The 17057-nt window shown below is 40.4% G+C and overlaps 1 protein-coding gene across 1 annotated transcript in view; it reads left to right on the top strand.

The window, feature by feature from the left end:
- The window catches only part of LOC138393675 (disintegrin and metalloproteinase domain-containing protein 2-like), a 92884-nt gene extending 84209 nt beyond the window's left edge, over window positions 1-8675 (top strand). Inside the window, exons 20-23 of the mRNA XM_069485054.1 lie at window positions 1826-1982; window positions 3224-3249; window positions 7526-7677; window positions 8310-8675. Coding sequence (XP_069341155.1) covers window positions 1826-1982; window positions 3224-3249; window positions 7526-7677; window positions 8310-8675 — 701 coding nt within the window. The remainder of the gene's footprint in view (window positions 1-1825; window positions 1983-3223; window positions 3250-7525; window positions 7678-8309) is intronic.
- The last annotated feature ends 8382 nt before the right edge of the window (window positions 8676-17057 follow it).

The following is a 17057-nucleotide window of genomic DNA, read 5'->3' as shown; positions in this document are numbered from 1 at the left end:
ATGAAAGGATAAAGAAAATGTGGTGTATATACACAATGAAATACTATTCACCCATAAAAAATGAAATTCTGTTATTTGCAGAAATGTAGATGGTACTGGAGGACATTATGTTAAGTGAAATAAGCCAGGCACTGAAAGACAAATATCACATGTTCTCACTAATATGTGAGAGCTAAAAAAATAAAATGAATTCATGGAGTAGAGAGTAGAATTATGGTTGGGAATGGTTGTGGAAAGTGGGGGATAATGAAAGGATGGTTAATGGGTACAAAAATATAGTTAGATAGAAGGGATAAGATGTAGTGTTTGGGAGCAAAATATGGTGACTACAGTTAACAATAATTTATTGTATATTTTTAAATAACTAAAAGAGTGGAATTGGAATGTTCCTAACACAAAGAAATGATAAATACTTGAGGTGATGGATACCCCAATCACCTTGATTTAATCAGTACATATTCTATGATTGTATCAAAATATCACATATACACCATAAATGCCAACAAATATTATGGAGCCAAAATAATTATAAATAAAAATTAAATTAAAAATTAATACTATCTATAATACTATCAAAATGTAAAATATTAGGAACAAATTTAATGAAAGATGTGCAGGATCTTTATACTGTAAACTAAAAAACAGTGCAGATAGATGCTAAACATCCAAATAAATATAGAAATATTTCATGTTCACCTAGTAATATTAGAAGTCTCATTACCAAGATAACGATTGTATAACTATATAAATAATAATTAAATCTATAATTTAAATCTATAGGTTAAAAAATACCAATCATAATAGCATAAACTTTTTAGAAATTAATACTTTGATTCTAAAATGCCCACAAAAGTGCTTTGAAGAGCCAAACACCCCTGAAAAAGGACAACAAAGAAGGATAACTTAGTCTATTTGCCTTATATTGATTAACTAGTTTTATATATAGTATAGGGTACATGGTTATGTGAATCAAAATAGTATAGCATTGATAAAGGATAGATACATAAATATATCAATAGAATGAAGCAGAGATTTTAAAAATATGCTCATTAAAATTTGGCTAATCAATTGTTCAATAAATGTACAAAGATAGTGCAATGGGGAAGGAAGGTCAATTGAAAACGTACTCACTATCAAATTGGTATTAACTGATCAACATGTATGTGTACATATAGTAATAACATTCATCGGGTGTCGGGCAGATGGGAGAGGGGAGGAGGGAATGGGTATATACACACCTAATGTGTGAGGTGTGCACCGTCTAGGAAATGGACAAACTTGAAGCTCTGACTCAGGTGGGGCAAGAGCAATATACGTAACCTAAACATTTGTGCCCCCGTAATATGCTGAAATAAAAAAACAAAAAACAAAAATATTATACTGATGCAACCAGATATTCACAAGGCCAAATAGACATAAAAACACTTATCGATGCATTAAGTGAGAAGAAAATTTGGACTTAATAAAAATGTTATAATATGTACAGTATTCCTTACTCAAAATAAGAGTATTGAGGAAAAACTTCATTCTTATGTGGAACACACTTTAATTCTTTTCATCTATATTATTGGATAGTCTTGAAAAGAGACAACCAGGAATAGAAGTTTCTCCATACAACTGCAGTAGGTGGGACTATTATCACAGAGTTAGAGGAGTCTCTTTGGGCACTTATCCTGTCAAATATCTACTCCACATAAAAATATGTTAATTATAAAATTATTAAGTCATTTAAAGATTTCATTCTAATAGTCTTAGTAAAACACAGAAATGTCTTTACCATATTCTTGGTGATTGCTTTCAAAACGTTGCTGTTTTTCTCTCCTAGGACGCTACATAGAGAGTGTTTACCATCCCAAACCTACGCGATGGCCATTTTTCTTACTCATTCCTTTCTTCATTATTCTCTGTGTACTGATTGCTATGCTGGTAAAAGTTCGTTACCAAAGGAAAAAATGGAAAACTGAGGACTACACAAGCGATGAGTATATTGATTTCATATTTAAGATTTGTTACTGTTACAATTTCTTTGTGTAGTAACTCAATAAATAACATCATGGTAGATGTAACTATTAATAATCCAAATGTAAGTTTTGGCTTTATATGGGAATTTAGTAATTAATATACTAATGATTAATATAATACATAATGAACAGAATTTTGTAAAAGGCCAGCAATTTTAATAATATAAGAACTTTGACTCCCTTAGGAGCAAAATTAAATGGAAAGAATTTCTAGTTAAAGTTTAGCTACCATCTTTTGTTATTTTATTTTAATTATTAAATATGTATTAAACATTATTACTTTAATATGTACACATTTTAAGGAATTTTTATGATGTTTTTATAAAAGGTAACACAAAAGTCCAGGATAGTAGTTTAGCCAGTTTTGTAGTTACATAGATTAAGACATAGGCAGTCAGAGGTAGAGGAGATTAAAAATTAATATATAATAATAAGATTGAAAAATCTAGATTACCGCCATGGCTAATCTACAGAAAAAATAAAGCCAATAATTTTCATTATCAAATAGAAATATCTGTAAATATACTACAAGAACAAAAGTAAATATTAAAATTGGTTTACTTCTCTCCAAGGAAATTGCTATAAAATAATTTCTGCCTTTGAGATTTGTATCTACCACCTCCTCATTTTACTTAAAATGAATTGAATTTTATTAAAATGCTTAAATTAATAAGGCAATGTAAATGAAAATGGATTATAATCTATAGAAATGTTGTGGAAGATTGACGTGAAATTGCTAAAATAATATGCAGCACATAAAATAGCTATAATTCAGTCAATAATTAAATATATTAAAGCAATTTTCTTATATTGGATAGCTATTTTCAAAAAACTGATACCAAATATCTTTTGGAAAAAAGTAGCTTATAAAAATAATAGAAATAAGTACGGCTAAAGATAAATGGCAAAAAAAAAGCTTAAAGATATTTAACCAATAATATACAAATATAAAAATGATCTGAGTTTACTTTCAAGTAAATATATAACACAGTGCTTTTCCTCGTATTTGGGGATGCAAAGATATGCATTGTTAGTCTTAATATTCTCAGTCGGAAGGTGTTCTCAAATAATGGCTGTGCCCAGACTTCAGGTAGGAATTAAAAAATGTTTCCATATGGATAGTACAAAGTACTAGATAGTACAAAGGTTTGTAGACCAATCTTGAAGAAAACATAATTTTATTTTTATTTTTAAATCTATAGGCAACTTGAAAGTGAGTCACTTCAAAGTGAGGATGAGACTAAGGGGTAGTCTGGACAACAGAGATTCCTTAATATCACAGTGAGTTTCAAATATTTTAAGAATGAGAGAGAGAATGCAATGTATTAGATTAATATAAATAATATAAATATATATTTAATACTGATAGTCATAAATCTGTATATAATAAAAATGGAGAACATTTTTTCAGGAGTGGTAAAATTATAAATGACATGGCAAATTTTTGTCATGTAAATAATTTCTTGCAGTGTTATATTTTTAATTATTTCCTCTAATTAGATTTAATTCTTTAGAATTTGTGCATTCAAAATGTTGGTTAAAAAAAAATTGCCTGATATAAGTCTACTGCATAGTGATGTTACTCTCGTGCTATTTGTTGAATTAGCCATCACTTTACCTTGCTTGATCATAAAGGTGACTTTTTCTTGTTTATTCATTCTTTCAGAGTAATTATCTGCGATGTACAGAAAAAAAGGGAAATAAAAAAGAATATACGTTAGCTGATATCCTGGAACACACACCTGCATGTTGTGGTTTTTATCTGACCAGAAAAGATAGTTTACATACCTATACATATATATTTATGTATAAACAACACATACACACACGTATATATGTATATATGATTTCACAGATAATTTTAATAAATGAGTTTTATATTACATATTTCTTGTTTTAAAGTTATCTCACACTATTTCTGCTAGTCATTAGCAGGCACTAATTCTGTCAGTGGGCAGAATACAAGGAAAGATTATAATGTAATAAAGGCAGTGCCATGATTAAAGGCCACTGTTATATTTTAAATTGTGGTGGTATGTTGTTAAGTTATAGTTCAATGGTCCATAACCAATCAAAAGACAGTGAACCTAAGATTTGAAAAAAATATCTTAACTTTATGATGCTGATAAAAGATACATTTTCAGGTATGTAAATGTTCAAAGTAAAGGATGAAAAAATGTATACCATGGGAACTTCATAGAAAAGAAAGCTGATAGATTTTAACTCTGACAGTATTAGTGGAGATAAAATAAAAATGTCTCATAATGCAAAAGGAAGCTATAGAAATTTAAAAATTATAATATGCCATGAATTTTAATATAACTTCAATAAATATGAAGCAAATATTGATAGAACAAGAAAGGCAATTAGAAAAATCATCAGATATAGTGAGGAGCTTGATCAACATTCTCCCCAACACGTTCTACCAAGCCAATATAACATTGATACCTAAACCAGGAAAGGACGCAACAAAAATAGAGAACTACAGACCAATTTCTCTCATGAATATAGATGCAAAAATTTTCAATAAAATACTAGCAAATCGAATCCAAGTACTTATCAAAAAAATAATCCACCACGACCAAGTGGGCTTCATCCCAGAGATGCAGGGGTGGTTCAACATACGTAAATCTATAAATGTAATTCACCACATAAATAGAAGCAAAACCAAAAACCATATGATACTCTCATTAGATGCAGAAAAAGCATTTGACAAAATTCAACACTCCTTTATGATAAAAACGCTTAACAAAATAGGCGTAGATGGAACCTACCTAAAAATGATACGAGCCATATATGACAGACCCACAGCCAACATCATTCTAAATGGGGAAAAATTGAAAGCACTCCCACTTAGAACTGAACCAGACAGGGCTGCCCACTGTCCCCATTACTTTTCAACATAGTATTGGAAGTCCTTGCGAGAGCTATCAGGCAAGAGAGCAAAATCAAGGGAGTCCAAATAGGGAAGGAAGAGATCAAACTCTCACTTTTTGCTGACGATATGATGCTATATCTGGAAAACCCCCAGGATTCAACCATGAGACTCCTGGAATTGATTAACGAATATAGCAAAGTCTCTGGCTACAAAATTAATACACACAAATCAGAGGCATTTATATATGCCAACAACAGTCAATCAGAAAACCAAATTAAAGACTCAATACCCTTCAAAATAGCAACAAAGAAAATAAAATATCTAGGTATATACCTAACTAAAGAGGTAAAGGACCTCTATAAGGAAAACTATGAAACACTGAGAAAAGAAATAGCAGAACTTGCAAATAGATGGAAAAATATACCATGCTCGTGGATCGGAAGAATCAACATTGTTAAAATGTCTATACTACCCAAAGTGATCTACAGATTCAATGCAATCCCTATTAAATTACCAACATCATTCTTCACAGATGTAGAGAAAATAATTATACACTTCGTATGGAACCAGAGAAGACCCCGTATAGCAAAAGCAATTTTAAGCAACAAAAACAAAATGGGAGGTATTAATTTGCCAGACCTCAAACTATACTACAAGGCTGTGGTTCTTAAAACAGCCTGGTACTGGCACAAGTACAGGGACACAGACCAGTGGAACACAACAGAAAATCCAAATATAGAACCATCCTCATATAGTCACCTAATTTTTGACAAAGCAGGAAAGAATATACTCTGGGGACAAGAATCCCTATTCCATAAATGGTGCTGGGAGAATTGGTTAGCCACTTGTAGAAGACTGAAACAGGACCCACAGCTTTCACCTCTCACAAAAATCAAATCACGGTGGATAACAGACTTAAACCTTAGGCGTGATACAATCAGAATTCTAGAAGAAAATGTAGGAAAGACTCTTACAGACATTGGCCTAGGCAAAGAATTTATGAAGAAGACCCCCAAGGCAATCACAGCAGCAACAAAAATTAATGAATGGGACATGATTAAATTAAAAAGCTTCTGCACAGCCAAAGAAACAGTCCAGAGAATAAACAGACCACCTACAGAATGGGAAAAAATTTTTGCATACTACACATCAGATAAAGGACTGATAACAAGAATCTATTTAGAACTCAGGAAAATCAGCAAGAAAAAATCAAGTAACCCTATCAAAAAGTGGGCAAATGACATGAATAGAAACTTCTCGAAAGAAGATATAAGAATGGCTAACAAACATATGAAAAAATGCTCAACATCCCTAATCATCAGAGAAATGCAAATCAAAACCACAATGAGATATCATTTAACCCCAGTGAGAATGGCCTTTATCAAAAAAACCCAAAACAACACATGTTGGCGTGGGTGTGGAGAGACAGGAACACTCATACACTGCTGGTGGGACTGCAAACTAGTGCAACCCCTGTGGAAAGCATTATGGAGGTATCTTAAATAGATTCAAGCAGACCTGCCATTTGACCCAGCAATCCCATTACTGGGCATATACCCAAAGGAAAAAAGGTCATTCTTTAACAAAGACACATGTACCCGAATGTTTATAGCAGCACAATTCACAATAGCAAAGATGTGGAAGCAACCCAAATGCCCATCAATACATGATTGGATTAGTAAGCTGTGGTATATGTATACCATGGAATATTACTCAGCTATAAGGAATGATGAAGATACGACATCTCTATGGTTCTCCTGGAGAGAATTGGAACCCATTATATTAAGTGAAGTATCCCAAGATTGGAAAAACAAGCATCACATGTACTCACCAGAAAATTGGTTTCCCTGATCATCACCTAAATACACATCTGGGAACAACACCAATTGGATGTCAGACTGAGGTGGGGGGTGGGGGAGGGGATGGGGGTATGCCTACACAATGAGTGCATTGTGCACCGTCTGGGGAGTGGTAACGCTTGAAGGTGCTGACTCGGGAAGGGGGGGTGGGGAAGGGAGGGATATATACCTACATGATGGGTGCAATGCGCACGACCTGGGGAACAGACACGTCTGGAGCTCTGGCTTGGGGAGAAGGGCGGAACAGGAGCAACGTATGTAACCTGAAATTCTGTATCCCCCATAACAAGATGAAATAAAAAAAAATAAATAAATAAAAAAATAAAAAAAAAAAGAAATTTAAAAATTATAATATGCCATGAATTTTAATATAACTTCAATAAATATGAAACAAATATTGATAGAACAAGAAAGGCAATTAGAAAAATCATCAGATATAGTGAGGAGCTTGATCAACATGACTGACAAAAATGGTCCACTTGATACATAGAACAGTATGTCCAACAACAGCTACAGTGTGTGTGTGTGTATATATATATATATATAGTAATATGAAAGATGTACTGATAGATCCCATATGCTTGTGTATAAATCAAGTCTGACCGATTTCTAATGACTGACATATTTCAGATTATACTCTCTAACTAAATTTAAGATAAATATATCATAAAATACAAAAATCCTGCACAGTTTTCACTGAAATTGAACGGATCAAACAACAAAAAAGAAACAAGAAAAGCTTATCCTCTTGTTGCTCATGCTGGAAGATTCCACACAGGATGTTGACCGAAAGGGAAAGGGCCAGGTAGGAGAGGAGGAGGGTCCTGCAGGGACAGAATTCGTAGGGAAGTCTGGACAGGCGGACGGGAGTGTGGACCACAGTGGCCACGGCCGGCGCAGAGGGAAAGCTCCGGCGTCTGTGAGTTCACAGCGAAGTGGGCGTCTTGGTCCCCCTCATTCGAACGCTGCGGTTAGGTAGAACACGCAGGACCTCAGCTAGTGGAGGTGAGACAGACACGCACCTCAGGCTCAAATTTGGGACCCCCAAATTCAGTAATTTATAAAAAGAATGTATTTTTAAAATTTTTATTTTAAGTCATTATACACGTATAGGAAGGTGCGACATTGGTGCAGCCAACTGCCCCGGTGGTGACACCTTATAATCCTATAGTACAATATCGAAACCAGGAAATTGACGTCAGAACATTATACTAACTGGGCTGCGGATCTCCATTCTCAAACCTGTATTCATTTGTGTATACGCATATGTATATAGCTGAGTGCAGGTGAAGATGATAATATTTTAATGTGATAATTTTAAAGATGGAAATTAATGCAAAAAATCCACGATGGAAAAAATACTGAAATTTAAAATAAAGACAGACTCCATAAAAGCTCTGTGCTAACCACGTCGGGGCCTGAGGCAAAAGGAAATATCAGTAATATTTTGTTCATTCTGGATTTTTTTAATTTTTATTTTTAGAAATATTGCACTAAAGGCTGATTTATCTTGACGGCTGAGTTTTTGAGCCGCTTAGGTTTTGTGCCCAGATGGGTGCCTTGCCGGCTGCACCCTGGCCTTGGCCCTGGCGCGGCGACTGCCAGTCTCCGTGTGGCACCTGCCTGGCGGCAGAGAGGGAGCACGAGCCTCCCCTGCTGCTCTTCTCTGCTGCCATCTGCGTGCTTTGCGGGCCACTGGCACCGCGAGCGCCCCGCTTACTCGCTGCAGACACGGGCTTCCTTCGGAGGCAGGCGGGTGACCGCAGTCAGCTTCTCTGTCCCCTGCCTCCGACTGCCCGGCCGCTCCGGAGTGGAGCTCGCACGGAGCTGAACGTCACCCGGCGGATCGCCCCACCTGTGTGCCAGGGACTTCGAAACGACAGTGATTCAGCTGCATTCTCCTTTCCTGGAGACTGAGTTCAATACTAGGATTTCATCCCGTCTCTCTGGGTTTGCCAGGGCTGCCGTGACAACGTGCCACAGGCCTCAGGGAACAAGTCCCAGATCCAGGTGTCTGCGGGGCGGGTCCTTCCGAGGCCCTGTCTGGCTCGCAGGTGGCCGTCTCCTCCCCGTGTCCTCACGCGGCCTTTCCTCTGCCGTGTCTGTGTCCTGCTCTCCTCTTAGGAGGACACCAGGCACACCGGGCTAGGGCCCACCCTAACGACCTCACCTCACCTTAATCAGCTCCTTAAAAGCCCTGTCCCCAAAGACAGCCACAGTCTGAGGTCCTGGGGGGTAAGGACCTCAACAGGAATTTGGGTGGGGACAGAATGCGTGGCAGTCACTTTCTGGCACAGAAGCCCACTGTGGGAGGCGAAATGAAGGGAGCGCACGGCAGAAACGTGGTGCCATCGCAGTGAATCCGGCTGCTTACAGATTTCTTCCCTTCCCGGTGGCGCTGGGGTTCCGAGGCCGCGGCGGCTGCCTGCCTGCTCCTCCCTCCTCTCTCCACGCCCGATTCATGCAAAGCCGCAGGGGCTTCTCCTGCAGGAGGAAGGTGGCCTGGTGCTTCCGGAGCGACAGTGCTCGAAGGGCGTGCTCTGGGGCCCTCAGGAGCCGCGTCCCCAGCACATGGAAGACGTCCATCCGCAGCCCAAGGGACACCCAGAGGGGACCGAGGGTGTCTTGACTGCTGTGGTTCCTGAAGTGGTGGGAAACCCTTGCGCACGAGCCAGAGCCTGTAATTTCTTCTCTGCCGAGGTCCTGGAGAATTACCCCGTCTCTGAAGATTCCAGACCACGTCTTGGCACGACAGCTTCCTTTTCTGCACTTGAGTTAAACTGCTTGAGGAATTCAAAAGAATATAAAACAGCAGTGCAGTATGGCCTGAGAATTGAGACAAGAAATATTCTGAAGCTAATAAAAAACCAAGCAGCACTGTCATGGTTAAATTGATTTCATTCATTTTGTTTATTTTTCGGTAACAATGAAATCAGCATGTAGAGGCGAGTCATGGTGGCCACAGACGAGTCATGGTGGCCACAGACATCACCTCTGGGCCTTAGGGGTCCTTTAGGGAGAACCTGGTTGTGTTCACCACATTGTACCCAGCACCACAGACACGAAGGAAGTCAGGACAGGTCCTCATCTCCAAGAAGTTCATGTTCTTGTGATGATGAAGATGTTCTGGCCGGGGCACAGTGGCATGTTCCTGTAGTCCCAAATACTTGGGAGCCTCAGGCAGGAGGATTGGCTGAGCTGAGGAGTTCGAGTCCAGCATGGGCAACATAGCCAGACCCCATCTCCAATTTTTTTTTTTTAAAGATAAAGATGCTCATAAAATTTGTACAATCTGACATAGTCTTACGCTTTTTATCAAAATCCTAATGCAGTATATACCTGACACCAAGGTAAGCATGATGGACAGCCCCACGTACCATATTTGGGAAGGAAATGTTGAAAATTGGTTCCATGACTCTCGAAGCCCTCAGTCAGATGGGGACTATAAAATGCAGTCAGAGGATGGCAGAAGGGTGGACGGGCGTGGCGGGCAGGTGTGATCCCCTTTACCTCAAGCCTAGGGCAGGGACTTTCATGGCACCACGTAGAGGGCTCTGAATGAGTTTTGCATCTGGGTGACCCGGAGGGACGCTTACGCACACCTGAGAAGACCAGAGTGGCCTGTGACCAAGGGCTGCTGTGACGGCGCTGGGAGCTGCCCCGCACGTGGCGTTTGGTGGAGTCAGGCAAACAGACGTCCCGGGGGCCCAGTGGGGACGGGGTCCTGCCAACTAGGCCAGCCAGAGGGACCGTGGAACTGAGTGGGAGGTGACATCAAGCTCCAAGCGTCGAGGAAGGAAGCACAAGAAAGCTCCGGGCGGGAGACACTTCCTCCCGGCGAGGGGACGCAGAGGAGGAGGTGACCAGCATCTCTGAAGAGCCTGACAGGGAGCCCCGAGACAAAGCGTCCCCCTCACGTCTGCCCAGGTAAGGACAGCCCTGAACTCTCTCCTCTCCTCCGTCCCTCCTCTCCCCTGGGGGTGACCGATAGCAGAAGTGGCAGGGGGGAGGTGAGAAGACACCTTCCCTCCCCTAAAGGCAGGCTGCCCGGCTACCTCGGCACGGGTTGGGAGTGACAGAGGGACTCTTTCCTTGCAGTGAGGGCGGGAGCATCTGATTAGTACCTTAGGCTACAATTCCCGCCTCTGAGAATGTGTGGTGGCTAAGAGTGACAGAGGAGTCAGGGTTCTGCCCAATGTTCCGTCCAAGGGTAGGGATGGTCACCTTCCACCACATTTAAAAGGGCAGCGGGAGACAACACCAAGTTTGTTTTGAGCACACACCATGTGTCAGCAGTTAACAGAGCTCGTGATGTCATGGTGGATGTTCCGAGCTAAATACCAAACACAAGTACAATGGAAACAGCTCTTACCCCACAAAAGGCATTTGCTGAGTGATTGCTGTGGGCAGGCGCTGCCTGGGGAATACACGTATTGACATCATGTGATTCCCGCCGAAGAAGGAAGAACAACACAATCACCATTGACCCCGACCTGGGGCTCACAAGGACGGCGGCTGTCAATCAAGGCACATGCCTCTTGCTAGGGAAAGAGTCTGCAGCAAGCGCGCGCCCTGGCAAGGGGTGGATTGCAGCGGAGGATGGAGGGAGCTCATGCTTCCTCCAGCTGTTTGTTTCTATCCTGCTCTTTTCAAGTCTGCTCTGTTGTGTTTATTTTATCACTTGCCGTTGTTCGTACATAGATGGCCAATTTCTTACTCTTATAAACAAGCCTTTGCAAGCTCATGAACAACAAGAAGAAACTAACAACTTCTGGAGGCTCAGAGTAGGTCTGACAAGGTCATTGTGAGTTGGCCACGACATTTCAGGGACACAATTTGTTTCTCAATCCAAGCAACGTAGAATGTGAGGAGAGAATCAGAAGGAGGAGTATAGATACTTACGGAATTGATGTCCCACAAGACTTTGGCTAAGTCTGTTGGCCAGTGTTGATCTAGTGCAGGCAAGAAAGGCAGGTGGGCAAACCCCTTGTTCTCCAGCCACCTCGTGCAGACCACCGCCCTCACACTCTCTCTCCAAAAGCCCCTCCCCTTCCCAAGGGCATCTGTCAGATGCTTATGCCACATGTGACCAGCACAAGGGCATATGGACAGGACACCCCCAGAATTCTGAGAACGAAGTGCAGAAGAACCTACATGCACTCAGTAAGAGTTCCCATCTGAGACCCGCCAGCGACAGCCTGTCCTGGGCATGCGCGACTATGGAGGGTCACTGAAAACACGTTGATTGTATAGAACTCTGTAAAAGGAAAGAACAAGCTAGCAGGACGGAAGAGTCAGCCTGAAGTCCACAGAAGGAGGAGTCAGGGCCCAGCTCTGAGCAGAGGAAGCTGCTGGGGGCAGTGTGGGGTCTTGGCCGATAGAGCCCACAGTGAAGCTGACTAGCTGAGCTTCCAGAACGCAAACCACAGGCCATTTGCACAGCATACCGTCACCTCGCCCTGAGCATTAGTTTCCTGTGGCTGCTGTAGCAGATGACCACAAAGTGGGTGGCTTAAAACAACCGAAGTGCATTGTCTCACAGTGCTGAGATGACAAGTCCAAATCAAGGTTCTGGCATGGCCACGCTCCCTTAGAAGGCCCTCGAGTAAGATCTTCCTCACCTCTTCCAGCTTCTGGTGTTTTAGGTGCCCCTTGCTAGTAGCCACATCATTTCAATCTCTGCCTCCATCTTTTTGTTTTGTTTTGTTTAGAGACAGGGTCTCTGTCGCACAGGGTGGAGTGCAGTGGTGTTATAACAGCTCACTGTAACCTCGACTTCCCGGGCTCAAGCAATCCTCTCACCTCAACCTTCTGAGTAGCAGGGACTACAGACGTGTGCTACCATGCCAGGCTAATTTTAAATTTTTTTTGTAGAGACAGGGTCTCACTATGTTGTCCAGACTGGTCTTGAACTCCTGGGCTCGAGCAATCCTCCCACTTTGGCCTTACAAAGTGCTGGGATTACAGGTGTGATGGCCTCTGCCTCCATCTCCCATGGCCTCCTCTCATGTCTGTATCTTCTCTGTCTCTGCATGACCTCCCCTCTCCTTATAAGAACACAAATATTGGATGTAGGACTCACCTTAACCAACATGACCTCATCTTAATTTAACTAATTACAAAGACCTTATTTGCAAATAAGTTCATGTTCTGAGGTTCTGGATAGACATGAATTTGGGGAGACATTATTCAACCTACTATACCTGATTCCACATTCACGAAGCAATGTTCTCATCCTGTTTTGTAGAGCTGACTACATTGATCTATCACCTACCCAGTTAAGTTTCTTGACACAAACTTCAAGTGTTGCTCTGGCTTTACAAGGTCTGTGTGCTTTTACTAAACCTCCACAATCACGCCTTCCTGCAACAGGCTCTTCCTACAGCTTCTTGATGGGAAGTCTCACCCATTGCATTTGATATTCACAAAGACACGTATACCACGTTAATTTTACTTACTGATGTACGTACTCACACCTAGCAGAGCGGCTGGTATATAGTCGTTCAATAATTTTGTTGACTAAATTAATCATAAGAGTTAACATTTTATTGAACATGGCACTCAATAGAGTACAGGAATTACTAGGTTTGATTATAACAGCAGCCCTTTGAGATAAGTACTACTTTTCACATCCTTTTGAAAATAGAGAAACTGAGGCATAAAAAGGTTGAGTGGCTTACCAAGCTCTGGAAAGGGGGCTCCGTCTTGAGCCCCGGAGTGACTGCTTAGCTTAGGGGAGACAGTCATTCTCAGCCTGGCCAACTCTGGTCACAGTGACAAAGTGGATTTCTTTCACTTAGTACTATGCACTTCAGTTTCCTTTATGTCTTTTCATGGCTTGGTAAACTCATCTCTTTTAAATGCTGAATAATATTTCTTACCTGGAAGTACCACAGTTTATCCATTTATCTACTAAAGGACGTATTTGCTGCTTCCAAGTTTTGGAATTTTTGTGAACAAAATGCATAAATATCTTTGTGCATATTTGTGTGGACATAAAGTCTTCAGATCTACATTACATTTCCCATACATCTGTGATATTCTATACGGGCCAATTCAGGCAAAGTTCCCACGTTACCCTTGTGCACACATCCTAAAAACTATTGGGAAGATCTGACAACTTTAAATCTCTTGAATAGTTAGGTAGCATCATTTGATCCATTAGGTCATTAACAGAATTTCTCCATGGATTACGTAAATCTGTGGGATTAAGCACATGAGGGACTCCTTGATAAAAGTGTCTCTTTCTTCTATAATATTAAACAGTTTAAAATCCCTATCCCCATGGGAGTAAATGCTGAAAAAGTATACAGTACCAGCATATATCATCTACATGCTCATGTTAATTTGCATTGATTTGCCCCTATTTATTTTTCATGTCAATATTTGACTTCAAGTTCTTAGAGTGCAAATAAGCTGCTATAGTGCAACACGCTATTTGCACTGTAACCTGTTGACAAATCCTGCTCAAATTCTGTGTATGATTCCATTTCTCTAGCGATAATCAAATAATAACATCTAGCTTAGAATCTTGAGGATTAACAGAAAATTAGGTTTTCCCCTGGGGAACATCTCAGGGAAGCACAGAGTCCAGTAAGACACATGTGCTTTGCTGTCAGCCCCTCATGTCTCAGGCCTCATCATTTTGTGCTTTCTCCAGGGGAGCCCCTGTCTGCCTCCAGGGATCACGGAAGTGGAAATGAAGGGCCTCTCCCAAACACACTCATCTCCCCGGAGATGCTCACTAGAAAGGCATCATTGTTTTTGGTAACTGGCAACGGGACAAAGTTTTTCAACCTATGATTAGCTCCCCAGTGTGCACTGTCACTGTTACTACAGGTGACATGATAATTGCAGCTCTGTGGGGGGTGAGGTCACAAGATCACAAACCATATCTCTCAGACCTGGCTGCCCCCTCCCACATACTCATGGCTGTGCTGACCTGATTGTGATCCCTGAGCCCGTCAGCAGTGGAAGAAACTCAGGTGAGCGTTTTATCTTTTGGTCTATGAGGCATAGTCTGCAAGGGAAGAAAGTGTATCAGGACCTGGGGTCAGTGTTCTTGTCTGAAAAAGGGATTCTTTAAGGCTGGAAACTGAGCCGGTACAACATTCATGCAAAGAGGAGTAAATAATGACTGAGTTGTGGGTTGAACTTGTGGAAAAGGATGGAGGTCAAGACCATGAACCAGTCCTTAACTGCTTCTACTTTAATTTAATGTAATCCTCACTGTGCATCACTGTTGATTTTGATAAAGTCATAGATTCCTGGATTTTTTTAGGTTCTCTAGCATAATTTGAGAATTAATTTCCCAGATGTTCTACCGTCCCTGCAGGAGTGACGGACACCGTTTCTAGGATGGGTCGAGGTGTTTCTACAATACCTTCATGGCTGAGATGATGTGCAAGGTATGGCTGACTGAATTACTTTATTCTGTCTAGAAATAGTCAATATAGGGTTTTTGCCAATTCTAGGGATATTAATATACCTAATGGAGACCATAACTTTCTGGTGACAGAGAACACCTGTTGTCCAATCGTTGTGGTATATGACAGTTTTCCTGCATGAAGTCAATGGGAAAGGTACCTTAACCTTAGCTCTTTGTATTTGTAAAAATTATGATTTCAGTTTTTTAAAGAATTGAACTGTTTATGATATTTTCTGTTGTACAAAAAATTTTCAATGCCATTCCCAGGCTTAATACTCAGGCTACTACTATTTAAATTGATTAAGAGAATAATTTTTCCTACCTCTAGTTTTCCTTTTACAGAATGCACTTATGTTTTAATATATTTAACCATTCTGACTCTGAAGTGATTTTATTTCATACCTTTGCATTCACAAATACTACTTTTCTGTATACGTTACAGATAATTTATGAATGGCTTGTCCTCTGCAATTTTTTATCTCCTGCTTATGTCTCATGTCCCCTTGCTCAGCACAGTCATTTCCACCCATGCTCCTTCTTGAATAAGAGGAAGAAGAGTCTCCTCTTTTAAAACCAACACGGAATCATTTGTGCATTGAAGAAATTCCACTGGATCTTGTATGATTATCATTGTAAGATTTTTAGGAAAATCAGTGCACCCATATTCTACTTGGGTCTCTAAAATACCATAGATGATATATGCCTATAAAATAAATGAATGTATTTCAATTAAAAATTACCACAAACAAAATTGGGAGGAAAAGGCACATGATCATTCTTTTTAAAACTAACAGGATAAGCAAAATTATGAAGAACATTGTGGATGATTGAAAAAATATATATATGTCTGAATTGAGAGAGCACAGTGATTAAGTAAACTGTCAACTTCTGACACTCCTCTTAGAAGGAGTTTACTTGAGAAATGTCATTTAGCCTTCCCAGGCCTAAATCTTCTCACCTGCAAAATGGGAATAATAAAGCACTGCAAGAGATAGAAAAGATGTTTGCAACACATTAATATAGTGCTCTTACAGTGGGGAGATTTTCTAGATAGATAGAAAATATATATAATAATTATAATTTCATACAATAGCAAAACTCTTACTGAAATGAAAATAGAATTTATTAAGAACGTTACTAGTTCAAAATACTGGTGAGAGTACAATAGTGAATTTTAGTTGTCACCATATAAAACAGACCTCATGTTTCTACGCAGGATTCTCTCACTCTGAATGGGATTGTCAGTCACCAGAAAATGACAAATGGCCTCCCGGGATGTGGCAATAGGAATGATCTTTTTATCGCAGACCACAGTTGGACTCCTGGGGAATTTCTTTCTTCTTTCTCATTACAGCTTCCTGTATTACACCAGCTGCACATTGAGGTCCACAGATTCAATTCTCATGCAGCTGACTGTAGCCAACTCCTTGGTCATAGTCTCCAAAGGAGTCCCCCAGACACTGGTTGCTTTTGGGATGAAATGTTTCCTAATTGATATCGAGTGCAAACTTGTTTTCTATGTTCAGAGAGTGGGCAGGGCTGTGTGCATTGGCACCACCTGTCTCTTGAGTGTCTTCCAGGCCATCACCATCAGCCCCACAGGCTCCAGGTGGGCAGAGCTGAAACCACAAGCTCCTCAGTGCATTGGGCCCCTCACTATCCTGTGCTGGATCCTGAATATACTGGTAAATACCATGATTCTTCAGAGTGTGACTGGCCAGCAGCACAGGAAAAACAACACAAAGGATAAGGATTTGGGATACTGTACTATAGTACATACTCACAACAGCGTTTTAAGACTCCTACCTGTTATGTTGTTAACATCCTATGATGTTTTGTGTTTGGGACTCATGACCTGGGCCAGTGTCTCC

The sequence above is a fragment of the Eulemur rufifrons genome, chromosome 12, assembly GCF_041146395.1.
Source record: "Eulemur rufifrons isolate Redbay chromosome 12, OSU_ERuf_1, whole genome shotgun sequence".
NCBI lineage: Eukaryota > Metazoa > Chordata > Mammalia > Primates > Lemuridae > Eulemur > Eulemur rufifrons.
The sequence above is the reverse complement of the archived record's forward strand: the minus strand, read 5'-3'. Positions and strand labels throughout refer to the sequence as shown.